General features: G+C 38.8%; 1 protein-coding gene across 7 annotated transcripts in view; it reads right to left on the bottom strand.

The window, feature by feature from the left end:
• Nucleotides 1-21,752, bottom strand: part of Ncoa6 (nuclear receptor coactivator 6) — an 88,613-nt gene that overhangs the window by 26,888 nt on the left and 39,973 nt on the right. For 5 of the 7 annotated variants that reach the window (XM_087911085.1, XM_087911084.1, XM_085697171.2 and 2 more), the window contains 5 exons: nucleotides 16,254-16,376; nucleotides 10,829-10,957; nucleotides 8,959-9,834; nucleotides 6,800-6,946; nucleotides 1,930-3,046 (listed from right to left, as the gene is read on the bottom strand). In XM_087911085.1, the coding sequence (XP_087767211.1) occupies nucleotides 1,930-3,046; nucleotides 6,800-6,946; nucleotides 8,959-9,834; nucleotides 10,829-10,957; nucleotides 16,254-16,376 (2,392 nt within the window). The remainder of the gene's footprint in view (nucleotides 1-1,929; nucleotides 3,047-6,799; nucleotides 6,947-8,958; nucleotides 9,835-10,828; nucleotides 10,958-16,253; nucleotides 16,377-21,752) is intronic. The other 2 variants (XM_085697173.2, XM_085697174.2) reach the window with 2 other exon arrangements.

Here is a 21,752-nt window from a genome sequence, read left to right as displayed (position 1 = left end):
AATTATATAAGACAGGTTTCACAGTAAACTAACAGTAGAACTGGAGGCAGGCTATCTTCCGATTAAGTCTATTGTCTCTTTTTCCTAGGAACCCAGATGGTGTACAAGATCCTTTAAAAAGTATGTTCAGTGAACAGTAAAGATCTCTTAAAAAGCTAGTAACAAGAGCAAAAATGTATACTTATGGCAAATAAATAATTCTAATTTTATTTTTCAACCTATTAGAGGAAAAAAATAACTATCACCATAAAAAAAAACATTAGTCAGACAGGTTCATAATAGCAGGAATTTAACTGAGGACCAGGTATAAGAAAACGAGGTAGAATGTTTAAGTCTGAATTCATGAAAATATATGTTGCTAATACACAATGATTGGCTTTTAAGATTCAAGAAGTAGCAAGTTACTATAATAAGTTAAAATCAATGAGTGCTAAAGGCTTGGCTAAAGGAGCTGGCTTTACTTTGAACAGTTAAGCTTATTTAAACAAAGCTCCTGTGTTTGAGTTTTCTCTCTTTCTCTCTGGTCTTTATGTCATCAGTCTTCCCCCTTCTCTCTAAGGTCTATGTAGTCCACACAAGCCTCCTGTCTTTGCTTCCTCAGTGAAAACAAGTGTAAGTCACTATATGTGGCCTAGCACTTTGTCTAAAACTGCTTCATGTTTGTTAGTCATCAGTCCCTCTTAATAATGTCTCTGAACTCCAGTTTTATGATAAAGGCTGAAAATCCACCTTAGACAATATCCCTTCAGGAAACATTTAGTCAAAAGTCAGAAACATAACTGAGTATGTAGCTTTAGGATATGAAATGTAACTATTAATTACACTTCTTAAGCTCCTTTGGGGAACTTTTACTGTAAGGAAAACTGATTTAACAGGAACAATCACCTGTTTAAGCTTTTAGAGATGATAAGGAACTTTTAGAGACAAGAAACTCATGTAAGTAAGTAAGTAAGTAAGTAAATAAATAAATAAATAAATAAATGTATGTTTCCTTCAATTGAGAGGCAGCAGGGTATCTCCATGAGTAGTTTTCCTTCACCAAACACATTTTGTCTCTCAAATTCCCCAAGAGCCAGAATAACCCTGAAGTCTGAGCTCTATAGAATGGCAGCGGGTAGCACCGATCACTTTTCAGGCTAAGGGACACTACCCCCACTGAGATTGCTGAATTAAGAGATCTATGAGACAATTTGAAAGTATTGATCTTGTTTGAATCCTTAAACAAATAAACTATAAGAGAAAAATAAACAGAAAAATGTGAACACTATTGGAAAACTATTAAGAAACAATTTTCGGGTGGTGGTAGCGTACACCTTTAATCCCAGCACTCAGGAGGCAGAAGTAGTAGGGTCTTTGAGTTTGACCCCAGTCTGGTCTACAGATTGAGTTCCGGACAGCCAGAGCTACAACAGAGAAACCCTGTCTCAAAATAAAAAAAACAAAACAAACAAACAAAAAAACCCAAATCAACAAAAAAATTATTTTAGGCACACTAATGTTATTTTGTGATTATATAAAAGAACCGTATCATTTAGAATGGCACTGACATATTTACAAAGCAAATTTACATATTTACAAAACAAAGAGAAAATGGAAAAGAGTACAGATGAATACTGGTAGACTATGAGCTAATAATTGCTAGACAATCTTACTGTACTCTCCAGAATTTAGAGAAAGGGTTTCATGTAGCTCAGGCTGGCTTCAAATTTTTACAGGATGAACTCTTGATTCTATTGCCACCATACCCTGTTAGGGTTACAGGAGTCTACTGCCACAACTGGTTTATGTCCAGACCTTGTGCATGGTAGAGAGGCATTCTACTGAGCCACATCACCAGCCCTAATTTTAAGTATGATTAAAAACTTCTATCAACAAATATCTACACAAAAACAAATGAGCAATATTTGAGGTTAACTGATCATAACCTACTTTAGATCTTGCTGACAAGTTTTCTTCTTCCGAGGTGGTTTCTTCTTCTTCGGTTTATTTGCATTGGTATTATTTTGTTTATTGTTTACACCAAAATGGCCTGCAGAAATGTCACTTTGCAATAAGTTGACCAACAATGGGCTTGTTAATGTTACATCCTTATTTACTGGGAAGCCTGGATTTTGACCACAAGACATCTGATTTCCATTGGGTGCACCACTGAATGGTGTATTGAAAGACATTCCATGGCCTGAGAAGTGGTTTCCCGAAGCACTGTTTCCCTGCATGGTCTGCACGTGTTGGGGGACCATGTTGGTTTGTTGCATGCTAACATCAGGCATCATCTGAGACAAGTTGACATCATTATTTGCTGTAGTAGCAGGGTCACCATGCTGCTGGGCCATGTGTGGGCTGGGCCCTGGTGGCCGCAGAACCTGCCCCTGAATTCCCATAACTTGAGGTGGACTACTGTTTACAGGCCCTTGCTGAGGCAGCATCTGTCCTGACATCTGTCCTGTAAATTGCACCATGTTTCCTTGCATGTTCGGAGTTGGTCCCCTCATTATCTGTGCTGGTCCCGGCATGACATTGGATTGGTTCTGAGTGTTAAATTGCTGCTTATTCCCCTGCATCTGATTGGTCATTATTTGTTCTATCATTGGGTTCTGCTGGAGCAAAACTTGCCCCTGAGGCCCCATCATCTGGTTATGTGGTGCCATCATTTGTTGGCCCTGCTGGGGAAGCATCTGCTTGGGTGGGGTCATCCTTTGGGGTGAAGGCCCAAGATTCTGGTTCTGAGGGTTCACCATCATCTGGCCCTGTGGCATAAGCTGGGCCCTTGAAAGGATCATAGGGTTTTGAGGGTTCAAAGTTCCTTGTTGCTGGACCATTTGGCCCTGAGAGGGTACAATCTGTTGGTGCATGCCCATCAGCTGAGATGGTGGGCCCTGCTGAGGCTGGCCTTGCATGTTGCCCAGGGTCACCTGAGGAACCCCAGAGTTACCAGCAGGCTGGTTGTTTATGTTGCCATGAATTCCCATGAGGCTGGGTTGCATCATATTTGGTGGCCCATGAGACACCTGCATTTGGTTTTGAGGAGGACCAGCTCCTTGACCACCTTAAACAAAAACAAAGAACGAAAAATTATCATGATTAAGATATTACCAAATCACCTTACTTAGTAAGACACCCATCATCCATGTATCTAATAACCAACATAAATGTACTGTGCTTGACACACTTTCTGTGAGTATTTTAGACTCTAGAGGTGTGATACAGGATGGGGTAACTGTTTATATTTTCCATGATCATACAGCAGGAGGAACATTATCTTTACTCTTATATAGTAACTCAAACATAACATTAGAAAATAAAGCTCACTTTAGGATTAAATTAAGAATTAGCACTGTTATAACAAGGCTTTTAACTATCGATTGTGAATAAAATGAACAAACCATCATGAGCTAGAAAATGAGCTCGACTGTGAGTAAATGAGGAAACAAAGAATGTACCAGTGTCCCCTAGAAAAAGATGGAATACTGTAAAAGACATTTTAAAAACGCTTCTTGAAAAAGTAATCATGCTTTTCAATCCTATGTATATGAAATCTGGATGCTGCACTTTGAAGAAGACAATATACAATATTTCCTAAGAAGAGGGTTCTTCAACTGAAGTGACCTAAAAATGACAAAATTTCTGATCTGGAGGATGCTAAGAGTTTAGTTACCCTACTCTGCGGCAGTCCCTAGTGGACCACAAGGGACATGTTCTAAGTTCTCTTTAAACCAAAGGTACTGTCTTGGTCTGTTACATTGTTTGTAGTTAGGCCCTTGGGATTTTCCTATAGCTACCTACTTTATCCCCACATCTTACTGTGGTGCTGGAGACTGAACCCAGGGCCGCCCATATACCTAGCATGCATTCTATGAGAGCTACCTTCCCAATCTACCTCACCTGAGTCACCCTCAAGCTTACTGCTTGTTCTGCTGAGACAGGGCCTCATTAAACAGCAGGCTGATCTGAAACAATGTGATCCAACCTGTGTTTATGTGTACTATTATGTTTGGCTTAAAAAAATTCTCAGCTGAGCATAGTGGCTCACGCTTGGAATCCTAGCACCTGGGGAGCTGAGGCCAGAAAACTGTCATGAATTCAAGGTGAGCCTAGGCTACATAGTGAGATCCTATCTCAAAACATCAAAAATAAAAACAATGAACCTAAGGCCTCTTACATGCTCGGCAATAACTTTACTACTGAGTTATACATCAATTGAGCTCATGCAGTTTATTTTATCCCTGTCATTTTGATGTGTGTTTGTATATGTGCACGGCAGCTATATATAGCTGCCACACTCACTCAGCTTTTATGTGGGTTCTTGGGACCCAAACTGTGGTTCTCAAGTTTCTACAGCAAGTTCTTTACCAAACAAATCATGTTCTATCTCTGTCATTCTATGTATTTATGTTTGTTTATTTATTTTACTTTAAATAGGCACTATAAAGTGTCAATCTAAGGAAGTTACAAAGCTAGTCCAGTCACACTATCACAAGTATTTCTGAATTTCAGGAAGGCTTTCTGAACCAGCTTCATAAATTCAAACTTGAACTCCATGACCATTGTATATGCCATGTACATTGCATAGACAAGTATACAGTCATCGAAGCAACAATTATTTATTGAATAGGCAATAAATATGGGTACTTTCAGTGCTGATTTAGTATCAGTAAACAGGATAGGTAAGACCTTTACTCCTTTAGAGCATAGCTGGCAAGAGACAAAATATAAAAAGATAATTTTCCAGTAAATAACAAAAGTTAACATAAAAATAAAACAGGGTAACAGACTAGAATGACAAACAAGAGGATGCTGCTTTAGAAAGACTAAATGGAGAAAACAAAATGGTAGGTATATATGGAAGTCTTCATTTAAAAAGATAAACAGTTGTGCCAGGGTGGGAAAAATTATAAGTTAAAAAAGTCATTTTTATTTTATGTGTACAGGGTGTTTTGACTATATATATATATATTTATACACTACATTTATGCTTGGTGCCTTGGAGGCCAGAAGAGGGATTCAGATTCCCTGAAATTGTAGTGAGCTACCATGCAAATGCTGGGAAGCAACCCCAGTTCTCTGGAAGAGAACCCAGTGCTCTTAACCATTGAGCTATCTCTTTAGTCACAAGAATTATGAATTTGATACATTTCTAAACCTCCTATAAAACATTAACTCACATAACTCAGAAATGCAGTTTTATATTAGAAGATAGGAAAAAAATCAAATAGTTTGTCCTATTCTTCGCTCATCCTTCAAGAGACAGTATGAGCTTTTTAATTATTAAGTCAAAAATTTTTCCTATATTGGGATAGGCTGGCCTTGAACTCAAGAGATCCTCCCACTTCTGCTTCATGAGTATTAAGATCAAAGGCATGTGCCACCATGCCAAGACTCATACTTTTTAATTTTTTAAAATTTCTTATTTATGTATATGTATTTGTGTGAATGCAAGCCACATGTGTATGGGTACCCATGGAGTGAGAGGTGGGTGCCAGAGCTCTTGGAGCCATAAGTATAGGAGGTGTGAACAATGAACACAGACTGAGAACTAAGTGGAGGTTCTCTGGAAGAGTAGAAAACCTTTGTAAACATGGAGTCATCACTCTAGTCCCTCATTCTTTTTTATTATTTATTTACTTATTTATTAATTTTGTATGCAATATTCTATCTGTGTGTATGCCTGCAGGCCAGAAGAGGGCACCAGACCTCATTACAGATGGTTGTGAGCCACCATGTGGTTGCTGGGAATTGAACTCAGGACTGCTGGAAGGACAATCACTGCTCTTAACCTCTGAGCCATCTCTCCAGCCCTCTCCAAACTTTCTTAGATACACTATACTTTTAGTATTAACTGAATTGGAAAAGTGCCATAATGCATACCAGAATTCAGATATTCAGCATAAATGAAGAGAATATGTACTATCCAGAGATTTTAAAAGTTGTAGATATTCACTGGGCGGTGGTGGTGGATGCCTTTAATCCCAGCACTCGGGAGGCAGAGGCAGGCGGATCTCTGTGAATTTGAGACCAGCCTGGTCTACAAAAGCTAGTTCCAGGACAGGCTCCAAAGCGATAGAGAAACCCTATCTCAAAACAAAACCACCACCACTACCACCACCACCACCACCACCACCACCACCACCACCAACAACAACAACAACAACAAAAAAGTTGTAGATATTCAAACATGCCAAATACCCATATAACTGTGAATTTATGTTTTCCTTTCCCAGAAATATCTTTTACCTGAGCAAGTTCTAATCTAGGGGTCAGCAAATCAGGTCTATAATTGTTTTGAAAACAGGCAAGGATTTGGAACACTTGTCCTCACTAAGTAGAGTTGAATAACTACAATACAGGCTGAATGACCTAAGCTATTTACTATTTAGCTCTTTACAGAAAGGACAAAAAAAAAAAAAAAACAACAACCAAGGCTCTGTGCTCAATCTGCAGTTGTCCAGCCTTGGTAGAGGTAGGACTTTTCTAGAGGCTGGCTGTTTTGCTTTTCTGATCTTCAGCTTGAACCCCAGTATCTGTCTCTGGGTTTTTATTACTCGTGCTACAGAAAAGTGTGCATATGTGCATATGTGTTCATGCATGTGTATGACTCCTACTCTAACTGAAGTTTTACTTCCGTTCCTAAGGTGTTTCCTGGTTCTTGAAAAAAATAACTTATTTTCCATATTTCCTAAGGATTATCTATATGTGAAAAATTAAAGAACTTGTTCATTTGTATACCTCTATGGTCTATCAAGGTATTTAGCACATCATCAATGCGCAATAAACATAACTAATTAAATCAAAGTACACACACCTGCATGCTGGACATTTTGATTTGCTTGCAGTTGATGGGCTCCTGAATTCCCAGGGGTGGTTGCTGTGGTGGAAGGCACCTGACCTTGCATAAAGTTCGGATTGGCCTGTCCTGCTGAGAAGCCAGGTGGGAGGCGTTTAGGCATTCCTTAATAGAAAACAATGAGTAAGGCAAGTTACCTAGCAAATTTATACTCTTGTTGAGATATGGAATGAATAAGGAAGGATGAGCTGCATGAAGTTTCCACTGGCTTAGCTCTTTCTGTCACACTGGTAGGATCTTTAATAATAAGGTTGGGAAAGATGGTTAAAAAAATCAATACAATCCCTTACATGAGCACTGTCAAAATGAAAAAGAAATACTAAAAAATTTACACTTAGAACATGCCAAGGAAATGATGGCAACCTGCTCTCTACAGGTGATCTAAGGCCATACCATAGCAAGGTTTGAGGGCTCACTTCTCTGTAATACTATGGACTCCCAACATTTATATAACACAGGCACCAAAGGAATATGCTAAATTCTCTCATGTTCAAACAAACTGATATGAAATACTATAAAAGAAAGAGTTGGGTCCTGATTAAGGATAGATGGGTGATTTTTTCCCCCTCTTTGAGGAAAATGGATGATAATCTTTGCAGAAAAATCTCCCTCCCCCACCAGTGTTGTGCTTATCTCTTTGGAAGAGACGAGTTCACAGGAGCTTCAAAGTGAGGCTGTATTAAACTTATGCCTTTCTCTTGTAAGATCTGCTGTGATTCTGATAGCTATGGTACCAAAAATTATGCTCTAATGTAATCTTACTCAAGCTTACATCCTTTTGGAAGGCCTAGTTTCAGAAAACAAGTTTGCAATAAAGAGAATCTCAGATCCACTCGTGTGCATACCACAGGTCTTGATGTGGTCAGACCACCTAGGTGAGCATAGCAACTGCTCTAAGAAAGCAACAATACCTAAAGTTCTCTTAAAATTTGCTTAGTAGGGCCAAATTTTCAATGCCCTGAAAAACTCTTTGTAGACAAATATGCATTTGTCCTTCCATTAGCAGCAACAAGCCCCCATTTACATGCTTTCATTGTAATAAGTCAGTAATCATATCTGTAGAAGGGATTACCCAGATTCCACTGATCTAGGGCTAGATGCCCAGAATAGTGAAGTTTGAAGAAGAAACATTCTTACATTTTCTAAAAATGTCTTAGAATTAAAATATTAGAGCCTGTATTTCATCAAAATCAATTAAAAGAGAGTGAAAGGACTGATGAGCAATTTAATTTCACCAGAATTCATGGGAGCATGCCTTTGCTATGTTGCATTGAAGATGCAAGGATTTTTTTTCTGAGTAGGCAATGGGTGTCTTTTGGTGGGGGATATTCTTATTAAATGAGTTTTACTGACACTCTCTATGCCTTACTGAAAAGCTCCAAGCACAGTCATGTGCACTAGATCAATGATTAATAAGAATAAATAATAAACATGGAGATGGATAAGTTTTACTGTAATCGTTTTACCTCTCACACATTAAGTTCCATTGCTTTTTCTTCATACAAGAGGCACCTTACAAAATAAATAAATAAATCTCCTTTAGGTATAACTAGTGGAATTCCCTCTCTAAGGAGTAGGCATTGGCATTATAAAACTATAAAAATAAAGATTTTTGAACTTAGTCCCCTTTAATACTTTAATCAAGCTTAACAAATACCATGCTTACTATTTTACTAACTAGGATTATCAAAATGATAAGTAGAAGGGCATTTTCCCCAATAAAATCCTGTACTTTTCATCTTTGTTCAACTGTATAATCTTAATCCTCAACAACTGAGAAGTTTAAATTATTAATAAAATACATGTTTGGTCTGGACATTTTAATTTACTAGTACAAGATTAAGCAAAAATAATTTGAAACAAAACAAACATCTCTATTTTGACTTTTACCTTCATTTTTATCCAGAGAGCTAGCTTATATTTAACCAGTAAGATGTTACATAGTAATCAAGACAAAAATACATTAAGTTAACTAAGTTATATATCAAGTGTCATCACCATATCACAAAACCAAACGATTATATCCTCATTTCACTCCCACCATTAACACTAAAACCTGACATTCTACTCAAATTTCCAGTAAATTTATCAACACAAGTAGCGTCAGTATTCCTCACCTCCTAGGCCTGGGTGTAAACTCTGTGGCCCCTGGTTTGGTGGCTGCTGCTGCATCACCATGAAGTTAGGTGGCACATTTCCCTGTTGAACCATAGGATTCCGACCTGGAGAGCTGACAGGCTGCTGAAATCCCTGGGGAAGTGGGTTATTTTGAGGTGGCCTTGGTCCCATCTGCTGTTGAGTTTGGTTAACCGTTGGGGAGGATGCAGGGGATCCCTGCTGGAAGGAGGAGGGTGAGGAAGCAGGAGACTTGTTGGTGAGGTGGGGTTGTTGCAGGGGGGTTGGGACCCTGGAGGGCCCTCCCTGCAAGCTCTTCATCTGAGGAGCTGTGAACTGGCCTGGGTTGCTCATTTGAGGAAAGTTTGTATGGGCTTGTGAGGCTTGTTGGCTGCCAAAGGGATAAGGAGGGGGAGGGTGAGAAGGTGTCTGTACCGTGGCTAAGGAAGGTCTTGCCTGAAGCTGTTGTTGCATTGGGCTAGGCAAGGGAGCCTTCTTCCACCCTTGGTTTGCAGTCATTGTGCCCAGAGAGCCCTGGGCTGGCGGAGGCTGTAGGGCTCCCGAAGGCAGCTGGTTCCAGCCTGGAGGAACAGGCACCTGAGTTGGAGCAGTAAACTGTGGACGAATCCCCTGTGGCTGTTGCTGCTGATGTTGCTGTGGAGGTCTTGTCTGCAACTGTTGCTGCTGCTGTTGCTGCTGCTGCTGCTGCTGTTGTTGCTGTTGCTGCTGCTGCTGCTGCTGCAGCTGGGGAAAATTAGCTGGGTTCATTTGTCTGTTCACAGGAACAGGCTGCATTGGGTGATGTGCTGGAGGTAAAGATCCTGAGGGATGACTCTGCTGCTGTATATGGAGTCCAGAGAGAAGTGGATCCATTGCATCTGTTTAAAGATAGTGAATAATAATTAATCTACTGCAACCCACATCAAAACACACTGGGTTAGATCTGCTGGTACCATTGATATCACCATGTTCTTGAGTATCTTCTAAGAATAGCATACCAACAGATATAAAGATGAATCCTGCCTTAAAGATAGCTGATGGCTCACTGGTAGTGAGGCACCCTAAACATAAAATATAGACAACAAGATTTTCAAAATTGTATTCTGGCCAATTACTGATAAGGAAAACAAAATAAAATAGTTAACTAGGTTTGGGAAATGCTAGACCTAATGATTTCAGACAAGTTTCTTCTTTACTGGAGAAAGCTTAGTGCTGCCAACATGATAACTTATGAAACATTTACCAAATTCATATGCCTTCAAAATTCTGTCATGATATTTCTCTTTTTTTGTCATGATATTTCTTATAGAATTAAGCATGTCAAGGTATTTATGGTGGTTTGAATGAAAATGGCCCCCAAGGCTTTCAAAGGGAGTGGCACAATTAGGAGGTGTGGCCTTGTTGGAGGAAGGGTGTCACTGGGGGTGGATTTTGAGGTTTTAAGTGTTCAAGCCAGGCCCAATGTTACTTTCTTCCTGCTGCCTGCCGATTCAGATGTAGAACTCTCAGCTACTTCTCTAGCATCAAGTCTACCTCTTATGATGACAAAGGACTAAACCTTTGAACCTGTAAGCAAGCCCCAACTAAATGCTTTCCTTTATAGGAGTTGCTGTGGGCATGGTGTCTCTTCAGAGTAATAGAAACCCTAACTAAGACAGCATACTTCTTGGGAATATTGGGACATAGCTAGTAAGAAAATAAGAAGGAAATCTGAGAAGAAATGTTTAGCTGTGAAATTCATAGTAGAATTTGTAAGGAAGGGAGACACTGAAACTAAGTAGTTAGAAATTAAACATCAATGACTAAATCTCAATTGTATCTGTAAGTAGTTCCAGCCTCTCTTTAATTCTCAATGAGTGGAAGTCACACTACCTGAATGAGAAGCAGGGCGAGGAGTCCTGGGCTGCAGTTCTGGACTGGGGCCTGGTGCCATCATGGAAGATGACATGTTCCCACCCTGGGGCATCATAACAGTGGCAGGGCTCGTCATCCTTATTAATCCTAGAAGAAAAAAAATACCTAGAATAACATACTGAAGCTGGTAAATTTGTGTGTGTGTGTGGTGTTTGTTTTTTGAGATGAGAGCTTACTCTAATGACCAGAATGGTCTGCAACTCATGGTAATTGCTCCGGTAAGGGCTGAGATTACAGGTGAGCCACCACACTCATCTTATAATTTTCAATGACATAGTTTAGAAATTCTAAAAGATGGGCTGGAGAGATGGCTCAGAGGTTAAGAGCATTGCCTTCTCTTCCAAAGGTCCTGAGTTCAATTCCCAGCAACCACATGGTGGCTCACAACCATCTGTAATGAGGTCTGGTGCCCTCTTCTGGCCTGCAGGAATACATGTAGACATAATATTGTATATATAATAAATCATGTTTAAAAAAAAAGAAATTCTAAAAGATATAAAAACTTTTTTTTAATAACTAATTTTAGATTGAAAATTTTGCCTCTGAATGTTTGGTCTGCATGTATATGTATGTGCATCACACACACGACTGGTGTTTGTGGAAACCAGAAGATCTGCTGGTTCTCCTGGAAGTAGGGTTACAGATGTTTGTGAGACAAGGTCTCTTATATAGCCTTGGCTAGCCTAGAACTTGCTATGTAGACCAGGCTGGCCTCAAACTCATAGAGATCCACCTGCTTGCCTTCTGAGGACTAGGATTAAAGGCATGTACCACACCTCATCCTTCTTCTCAATTATTAAGTCAAACTATTAGATCATTAATTTTCCATTGATGTTTACTGCTATATCTGAGAGCTTTCCTTCCAACTTCTATAATGAACATATTTCACAAAATTTGATAGATATATAATATCCCCACTCTAAAATCTAAACACTTTTCAATTTCCATCTGATTAACCTTTCAAAACATAAGGCATTTAGAATATAGTATTTTTCTTTTTTTTCTTCTATAATATAGTTTTAAATTTTCAAAATCATGGGGTACTTTGTTATGTATTATTTATTTATTTTACAATCACTTAAGTACACTATGATATTTACTAAAATTTGCTTTTTAAAACATTTATAGTTAACTCATAGAAATACTCCATTTATGCTTGAAAAGATTATGAACTTTAAAATTAGCATTACAAATTCATTCATATTAAAGCTTTTTTTTTAGATGATAATATATGTAGCTATGACTGACTGGCCCTGAATTAACAGAGAGCCACCTACTTCCCAAGTTCCCAAGCACTGAAATTAAAAGTGTATACCACCAGGCCTTGCTCATTATACATAAGTTTTCATCGTGTCGTTCAAACTTTCTTTATTCTTATTGATTTTTATAAATTTGATTAATCAATTACTAACAGATGTTAAAATCTCTAATACCTGGCATCTTGGTGTTATTTTTATACCATTCAGATGTTTATTCGGTATGTAAAAATTTAGCTATTTTCTTGATGAAGTTTTGTTACACAAAGTGGTCTTTTTCATTTATACGATTTCCACCTTTTATTGTTGTTATGTGTGGTGCTAGGGACGAACCTCAAATCTCTGCATATGCTAGACAAGCACTCTAGTACTAACAGTACTGCATGACTCTTTTTATATTTGAGACAGAGTATAAATTGTTCCAACAGGCTTTCAATTTGGTATGTACTCCACCTAGGTCTTGAGCTTAAGGTCTTCTTAAGTAGGTACTAAGTAGGCAGAATTACAGGCAAATACCATCATGCCCAGATTATATCTTTTTTAGTTTTCCTTCTTTTTGAGACAGGGTCTTACTATGGATCTCTTGCTGTCCTGGAACTTACATGAAACAGGTGTATGGTGGTACACACTTGAAAGCCCAATACTCAGAAGACAAAGGCTAGTTACAGAAGGATAGTTACAAGTTCAAGGCTAGTCTTGTCTGCACAGCAAGTTCCAGGTTAGTGAGGGACACACAGTGAGAATATGGCCGAAAACCAAACAAACAAACAGCAACAAAAAAAGGGAACACTCTCATGACATGAAGAACAGATCTTCTTGGCCCACAATGAGCTTCTGGAAATTTCCAGTATATACTGACTATATTTTTAGTAGTAACATGTTCACATGCATTTCTGGTACTTGGTGGGAATTTGAACTAGGTCTGTGGTATTCATTGTAGGTAATATCCAGGAGATATTGAGTCATATACAAAGATGTCTTTAGCTGGCACAATTAGAAGAAAGAAATGCACAGTGGTGCTATTAGCATCCTGGGTAAAAGTCCAGGATGGTAATAGATATACCTCAATGTACTACACAGCTACTCACAGAAAAGAATCATTGGCCCCAAATACCTACCAGCCAAGAATGAAAACCTTTGATTAAATGATTACTATGATATACCCCAAAATTTTGAGATTCGCTAAGAGCATGAAAAAAAAAAAGGGCTTTAAATTTAGGTTTAGTTGCTTTCTATTGTTAATGCTAAGAGAAGTAGTGCCAAGATTTATTGATAAGACACTCTAGTACATAATTCTAAAGCTACTTAATACTGTCTTCAGAGGAAATGTAAGGTTTCTTTCTCTAGCATGATTTCTCTACTTTAAAAAAAAAAAAAAAGACAGGGTTTCTCTGTAGCTTTGGGGCCTGTCCTGGAACTAGCTCTTGTAGACCAGGCTGGCCTCAAACTCACAGAGATCCATCTGCCTTTGCCTCCTAAGTGCTGGGATTAAAGGCGTGTGCCACCACTGCCCAGATTTTCTCTATTTAATTTAACCTACTATAAAACTTCATTTGCATACATTAAGGTCCAATAGACAGGTGAGAAAAGAAATCTTAAAATATAGCTGGTCTAAGGAAATACGTGGAGGTTAAAATATCATGGTAACTACAGGTCATCACTAACTAATTAGCCTGGTACTTTGTGTTGTAAATGATCACAACCAGTATCTTCCATTAAATACCAATTTAACCTAAATCCATTTGCTTCAAGGTTTTCTATGTGGTAATGAACTCACAGCACTATAACACTAGCCAGATACTAGATGTTGGAATCATCATGCTGGCATGAGTTTAACAAGTGTTTCGACAATTCAAGACTTGATGGAATCTCTAACATTGTTTCCAGGATATAACTGAAGATGTTTATGGTCTCCTAAGACCAGAAAATATTAGTGCCCATAGGCAGAAGTTGAGATCAGAACCCAGATTCCCTGATGTTCATGTCATGTTTACTTATTTCTTTACTCTAAGGACATGTACAGTTGCTAGGCTTTTTCTACTGTACTTCTGACCTTCACTCTTTTAGAATTGGCAATGGTACCACTTAAGACTTTTTAATTTTTGTTTTTTGAGACAGGGTTTCTCTGTGTAGTCTTAGCTGTCCTGGAACTCACTCTGTAGACCAGGCTGGCCTCAAACTCACAGAGATCTACCTGCCTCTGCCTCCCAAACGCTGGGATTAAATGAGTGCACCACCACCGCCCAGTCACCTATTATCCAGCTGCCTTGACACTTGCTCAGAGCTGTATGGGGGACTTATATGTATATGGTAACATGTCACCAGGTTAGACATGTACATGGATGACACTTCACATCAGTCCAACAGTAGACTTTGAGATATGTATAGAACAGTGAGGGCTGTGAATACAGATGGAGTTCAACAACAGAGAGCTTGTCTATGCATGTGTGAGGAAGTTAAGGAACAGGTACCTGCTTTATGAGAGTGCTCACCTATCATCAGACATAAGCTCCAATGATTACAGGTCTTACTTTATTTTAAAAATAAAGATGAAATATACATACTATATTTCAGGGAAATAAAACATATATTATAGTTCGGTGAAATACAGTAAATAGCTTGAGGTAAACATAAAATATACAGGCAGTATAAAAACCCAATTCCAATTCTATATCAAGTTCTTTGTTTTTCAGTTTTGGTAGAGTCTCTCTAGATAGCCCTGGCTGTCCTAAAACCCACTATGTGGACCAGGCTGGCCTCAAACTCACAGAAATCTGCCTATCTTTGCTTCTTAAGTGCTGGAATTAAAGGCACGCACCACTATGCCTGGTTATGCCAAATTTTTGCTTATAGTTCAGAACAACGGTATATAAGTGAGAGTTCCTCTACTGTTCAGGATTAAAAAAAAAAAGATGTACTTTATGTATATGAATGTTTTGTCTGTGTATATGTCTGTACACCAAGTGTGTGCCTAGTGTCTATGGAGGTCAGAAGACAGTATCAGATTCTCTGAAACGGGGGTTACAGACAACTGAGAGCACTATGTGTGGCTACTGAGAAACAAACCCAGTACCTCTGCAAGAACAAGTGCTCTTAACCACTGAGCCATCCCTCAGCTCCTCCTGCTGAGTCTCTTTCAAACAATACTATGGTCATCGTCAGGGATGGAGCAACTGACTACATACAGTTTCAGGCTCCTACTCTTCAACCACGCAGCTGTGACTTTCTGTTTTATCTGAATAGACTCCTGAAGCTTCACAGGTTTCAAAGCCACCAGTGCATCAAAAAGTGCATCTCACTGACCTGAGAGCGAGAATATCGGAATATTAGCCCACTGCTACTTGACCTGGGACAAATCGCTTCATTTCCACAAATCCCACAATTTCCCAGCTTTGAAAAGTAAGAACCAACTCAATTCTAATGTCTCGTGAGTCATGGAGTATTGACTTTCATCTCTGAAGGAGAAATTTCAGGATGACTAGAAAAGGAAGCAAACTATTTGTATCTCTTTTTAAATTCTTCCCTCCCCCTTTGAGACATGCGATCATTCTACCTTAGCCTCGTGCACAGGCATGTCCACCACTTCCAGCCTACTTCCTCAAATTCTAAATACATAAAAATACATTATCCACAGACATGAAGATTCCATATAAGACAAAGGAAGTCTGCTTACAGATTCTCAGACTCAGAGAAAGTACAAGGTGGGAAGTCACATCCTCTACTATACTATAAACATTTTGAGGGTAGAAAATGTCTTACTTGTTTCCATTTCGAATACTTAGCATAGATCCTGTCATACATTAAGTACTTAATAAATGTTTACTCCATGACTCAGTGTTTATCAGATTTTAAGCCAAATACTGTAAAGATCTTAGCCTTGCTTTGTTACTGTAACCTTCCTGAGAGTATTTCCTGTCTTAATTTTCTAAGGAAATAAACGTAAGTATGCTATACACCCCATTTAGATGGCAAGACTTACACCTTAAGGAATCGAGCCGATGCCTGGTGGTGGAGGCATATACCCGGAATTCCTGTACTGGGGAGGCAGAGCGAGGAGGATCTCTGTGAATTCAGAGCCTAAAGAAGGAAACCGGTAAAGTGTTACGCAAGTGAGAAGGAGGCCTCACCTGGACCACTTGCCATGGGAAATCCTGCCTCCATCCTAACCGAGTTTCCAGACGCCATGGGTCCATTCATTCTCACATCCTGGCTTCGGTTCTGACCCAAAGCCAGGTTGATAGCACCTTCCCCTGAAAATGACAGTAAAGTTATAAAATGTAAGTAGTCAGAGTAAAATACAGATCTTGCTTAAAGACAGTTACAGAAGAATTACTTTTTTCTGTTTTTGAAGAATTAATATTAAGTTTACCACTACAAAAAAGGGATAGCTCAGTATTAGAGCCCTGACCCTAACTGCTCATTATATAGCCCATTATATAGCTCATTATACACTGGCTCTAAATTCAAAACTAAAATCCTAGCCTATGCAGATCGTTCCAAGGAGAGCACAATCAGTTCTCACGTCATTAATGAAGCTGCTCAGTGTCAGAGGGCTTCAAAGACTGGATATTGATTTTTTCAACTGGACCACAAATTGTGTGTGGGCAGGGGAAGGATGACAGGAAGGAAAGGGAGTGGAAGAAACTGTCAGAAACTCAAAATTCTTCATTTCCTTCTGGGAGTTTATAATCAGAAGATAAGAAGTTCAATGAAGATAGGAAGTTCAATGGGGAAAGACGACAGGGTAGTATGGTATCACTGTTATATTTGAGTGTAGAGACAGCCGAACTTGTGAGAAACAGCACAGATTTCCTTTCAATAACCACAAAGTAAAAAGGTTTCCAGGTATTGAGACGGTAACTCAGTTGGCAGAGTCCTTGCCTAGCAAGTATAAAGCCCTAGGTTCTGTTCCCAGCACTGCACAAACCTAGAGTAGTAGAACATGCCTCTTATTCCAGCCCCCCAGAGGTGGAGGGAGGAAGACTGTTGGAGGCCTATGGTAATACAAGATCCTATTTCAAAAACAAAACATCGAACAACAAAATGATCCCTACAGGTTTGTGGTAGAGATGTCATCTAATGACAAGTACAGAAGTTTCTTCTACCTCCATGACACAAGGTAAGACCAGCATGTGATAGGTTTTCAATGGGTAATGCTGGGTATTGAATCTAGGGTCTTCTGTAAGGTAAGCATGTGTTGTACCAATGTATTACATCTTCTGTACTAGTGTGCACACAGGCGCATGCGAGTGTGTGTGTGTGTCTGTGCGTTTGAGAGAGGGAGGGGAGAGGGGGAGAGAGAGAGAGAGAGAGAGAGAGCGAGCGAGCGCTGGGTGGTGGTGGTGGTGCACGCCTTTGATCCCAGCACTTGGGAAGCAGGGCCAGGCAGATTTCTGTGAGTTTGAAGCCAGCCCGGTCTATTGAGTGATTTCCAGGATAGCCAGGGCTACACAAAGAAATCCTGTTTTTTAAAAAAAAAACACCAAAATGTAAAAGTTTGTGAGTCTTTTGCCTACATGCATTTATGTGTACCATATTTATACAGTACCGAAAGAAGTCAAAAGGGGGTATTGGATTCCCGGAACTGAAGTTATAGATGGTTGTGAGCCACTATGTGGGTGCTAGGAACTGAAGCCAGGGCTTCTGCAAGAGCAGCAAGTGTTCTTATCTGCTGAATCTGCTCAATATTTTCTCTCTTTGAGTTTCACCTAGTAGGCAATAATATCAGTAGGACTGTTTCAATTAAACAGATTCTAAGGAAACCAAAATCTTACTAGGCCTAATGAGAAACAGCTGCTGAAACAAGTTTCCGAGTGCTTCTTGCACTTAATCCACGATTTTGACTGATATAGGATATGCCATAGAAGAAACTTCACCTGTGGACAGTTAAAATAAGCTCGCCTATCACTGGGGATTTGAACGACTGTATTCCCCAACTCCTTTCATAGCTTAGGATCTTGGTACCAGTCTGACGAAAAAGCAGGAAGCTAATAAGAAGATACTTTCCTCTGTCCTGTCACCGAGCTTTCTGTGTAAAGTTTAACTAGGGGACTAACAACATTCTACCAATAAAGGAACAATCATTAGAGGCTGTAAAATACTCAGACTTGTTTATAGGAATCAGGAGTGAAAATCAAAGAAAACATGGGATTTGGAGGTCTCACCACTGGAAAGGAACTATTAATATACTAAATTGTTAAGTTATTTAAGTAGAAGCATTTTTTTTTTCCTTTTTTGGGTGGGAGGTATCTTTATTTCTTTATTTGAAAAGCAGAATCTTGGGGCTGGAGAGATTGCTCAGAGGTTAAGAGCACTGGTTGCTCTTCCAGAGGTCCTGAGTTCAATTCCCAGCACCCACATTGTGAGTCACAACCATTTATGAGATCTGGTGCCCTCTTCTGGCCTGCAGGCACACATGCAGGCAGAACACTGTATACAAAATAAATAAACAAATCTTAAAAAAAAAATGGACAGGATCTTACTCTGTAGCCTAATATTTGTAGCAATCCTCCTGCCTCAGCCTAAGTGCTGGAATTATAGATGTGAGTTACCTCACTCAGCTTCCCAAGCAGAAGAGTTCTGAAATAACATCAAGTAATAGCATCCCTCGTTTAAACGTTCTCAGCATGGTAATGTTGGCCCACATCTTAATTCCCAGCACTCAGGAGGCAGAGGCAGGCGGATCTCTGTGAGTTCGACGCCAGCCTGGTCTACAAAAAAAGCTAGTTCCAGGATAGGCTCCAAAGCTACAGAGAAACCCTGTCTCAAAAAGTAAAGAGGTCAGAAAAATAGCTCAGATGGTAAAATGATTGCTCAGGACCTGAATTTAGTTTCCAGCACCCATTTAAAAAAGTCTGGCACAAAAAAAAAATAATCAAAACACTAAACATACAGAATAGAGAAAGACGATTAAGAGCTGCAAAGGAAAAAGGCCAAGTAACATATAAAGGCAGACCTGTCAGAATTACACCTGACTTCTCAAGTGTAATTCTGTAACACCTGGAAACAATAAAAGCCAGAAAGTCCTGATCAAGCATTATGCAGACACTAAGAGACCACCGATGCCAGCCCAGAATACTATACCCAACAAAACTTTCAATCACCATAGTTGGACAAACCAAGATATTCCATGACAAAACCAGATTTAACCAATACTTGGGCACAAACCCAGCCCTACACACAGCACTAGAAGGAAAACTCCAACCCAAGGAAATTTGCTACATCAATAAAAACACAGACAATTGATCTCACAGCAACAAATCCCAAAGAAGGGAAAAACACACAGAATAACATCACCAACAATGAAAACTAAACAAGAGATAGCAATCACTGGTCATTAATATCCCTTAATATAAATGGACTCAACTCACCTATAAAAAGACACAGGCATACCTAAGAAACAAGCTGGTGTAGCTATCCTAATACCAAACAAAATAGACTTCAAACTAAAATCAATCAAAAGAGACAAAGAAAGACATTTCATATTAGTCACAAGAAAAATCCATCAAGAAGAAATCTGAATACTGAACATCTATGCCGTTAATACAAGGGCACCCTCATATGTAAAAGAAACACTTCTAAAGCTTAAATTATACATTAAACCCCACATACTAATTGGGAGACTTCAACATTCCACTCTTACCACTGGACAGGTCTGCCAGACAAAAAATTAACAGAGAAATAAGGGAACTAACAGATGTTATGACTCAAATGGACTTAACAGACAGCTATAGAACATTCCATCCAAGCATAAAATATACCTTCTTTTCAGTACCTCATGGAACCTTCTCAAAGATTGACCACCTACTCAGTAACAAAACAAACCTCAACAAATACAAAAAAATTGGAATAAACTCATGTATCTTATCAGATCACCATGGCATAAAAGTAGAATTCAACAGCAACACTAATTCCAGAAAGCCCACAAATACATGGAAATTAAACAATGCTCACCTGAATCATCAATGGGTCAAGGAAGAAATACAGGGAAAAATTAGACTTCCTAAAATTCCATGAAAATGACTACACAACATACTCAAATTTATGAGATACAACGAAAGCAGTATTAAGAGGAAAAGTTCAGAGCACTAAATGCCTACATAAAGAAGCTGGAAAAATCCCACACTAGTGAATTAACAGAACATTTGAAAACTTGAGAACAAAAAGAAGCAAACTCACACAAGAGAACTAGACAGCAGGAAATAATCAAATTGAGAGCTGAAATCAACAAAATAGAAACAAAGAAAACAATACAAAGAATCAATGAGACAAAGAGTTGGTTCTTCGAGAAAATCAACAAAACAGACAAATCTTTACTCAAACTAACCAAAAGGCAGAGAGAGAATTCTAAATTAACAAAATCAGAAATGAAAAGGGGGACATAAGAACAGACACGGAGGAAATAGATAATCATCAGGTCATATTTCGAAAACCTGTACTCCACAAAATTGGAAAACTTAAAGGAAATGGACAACTTTCTGGATAATTATCACTTACCAAAATTAAATCAAGACCAGATAAGCAAATTAAATAGACCTATAACTGCTAAAGAAATAAAAACAGTCATCAAAAGTCTCCAAACCAAAAAAAGTACATTATCAGATGGTATCAGCTCAGAATTCTACAAGATTTTCAAAATTGTTCCACACAATAGAAACAGAAGGAACACTGCCAAACTCTTTTTATAAGGCTACAATTACCCTGATACCACTGCATAAAGACATTACTAAGAAAGAGAATTACAGACCAATCTCACTCATGAACAAAGTTGCAAAAATACTCAATAAAATACTGGCAAATCGAATCCAAGAACACATCAGAAACATCATCCACCATGATCAAGTCGGCTTCATCCTACAGATGCAGGGATGGTTCAACATACGAAAATCTGCCAATGTAATCCACCATATAAACAAATTGAAAAATACAAACCACATGATCATCTCATTAGATGCTGAAAAAGCTTTGACAAAATATAACATCCCTTCATGATAAAGGTCTTGGAGAGAGCAGGGATACAAGGAACATGCCTAAACATAGTAAAAGTAATATACAGCAAGCCAACAGCCAACATCAAACTAAATGGAGAGAAACTCATAGTGACCCACTTAAATCAGGAACAAGACAAGGTTGTCCACCCTCTCCATATCTATTCAATATAGTTCTTGAGGTCCTGGCTAGAGCAATAAGACAACAAAAGGAGAGCAAGGGCATATAAATCAGAAAAGAAGTCAAACTCTCACTATTTGCTGATGATATGATAGTTTACATAAGTGACCCCAAAAATTAGATGAGGGAACTCCAACAGCTAATAAAATGTGGCAGGATACAAGATCAACTCAAAAAAATTAGTATCCCTCCTGTATACAAATGATAAAGGTGCTGAGAAAGAAATCAGAAAAACATCACCATTTACAATAGCCACAAATAACATAAAATATCTTCGGGGTAACACTAACCAAATAAATGAAAGACTTATATGACAAGAACTTTAAGTCTTTGAAGAAAGAAATTGTGGAAGATATCAGAAAATGAAAAGATCTCCCATGCTCTTAGATAGGTAGGATCAACATAGTAAAAATGGCAATCCTACCAAAAACAAGCTACAGATTCAATGCAATCCCCAT

Source organism: Myodes glareolus, chromosome 10 (assembly GCF_982192425.1).
Source record: "Myodes glareolus chromosome 10, mMyoGla1.1, whole genome shotgun sequence".
Lineage (NCBI taxonomy): Eukaryota > Metazoa > Chordata > Mammalia > Rodentia > Cricetidae > Myodes > Myodes glareolus.
The sequence above is the reverse complement of the archived record's forward strand: the minus strand, read 5'-3'. Positions and strand labels throughout refer to the sequence as shown.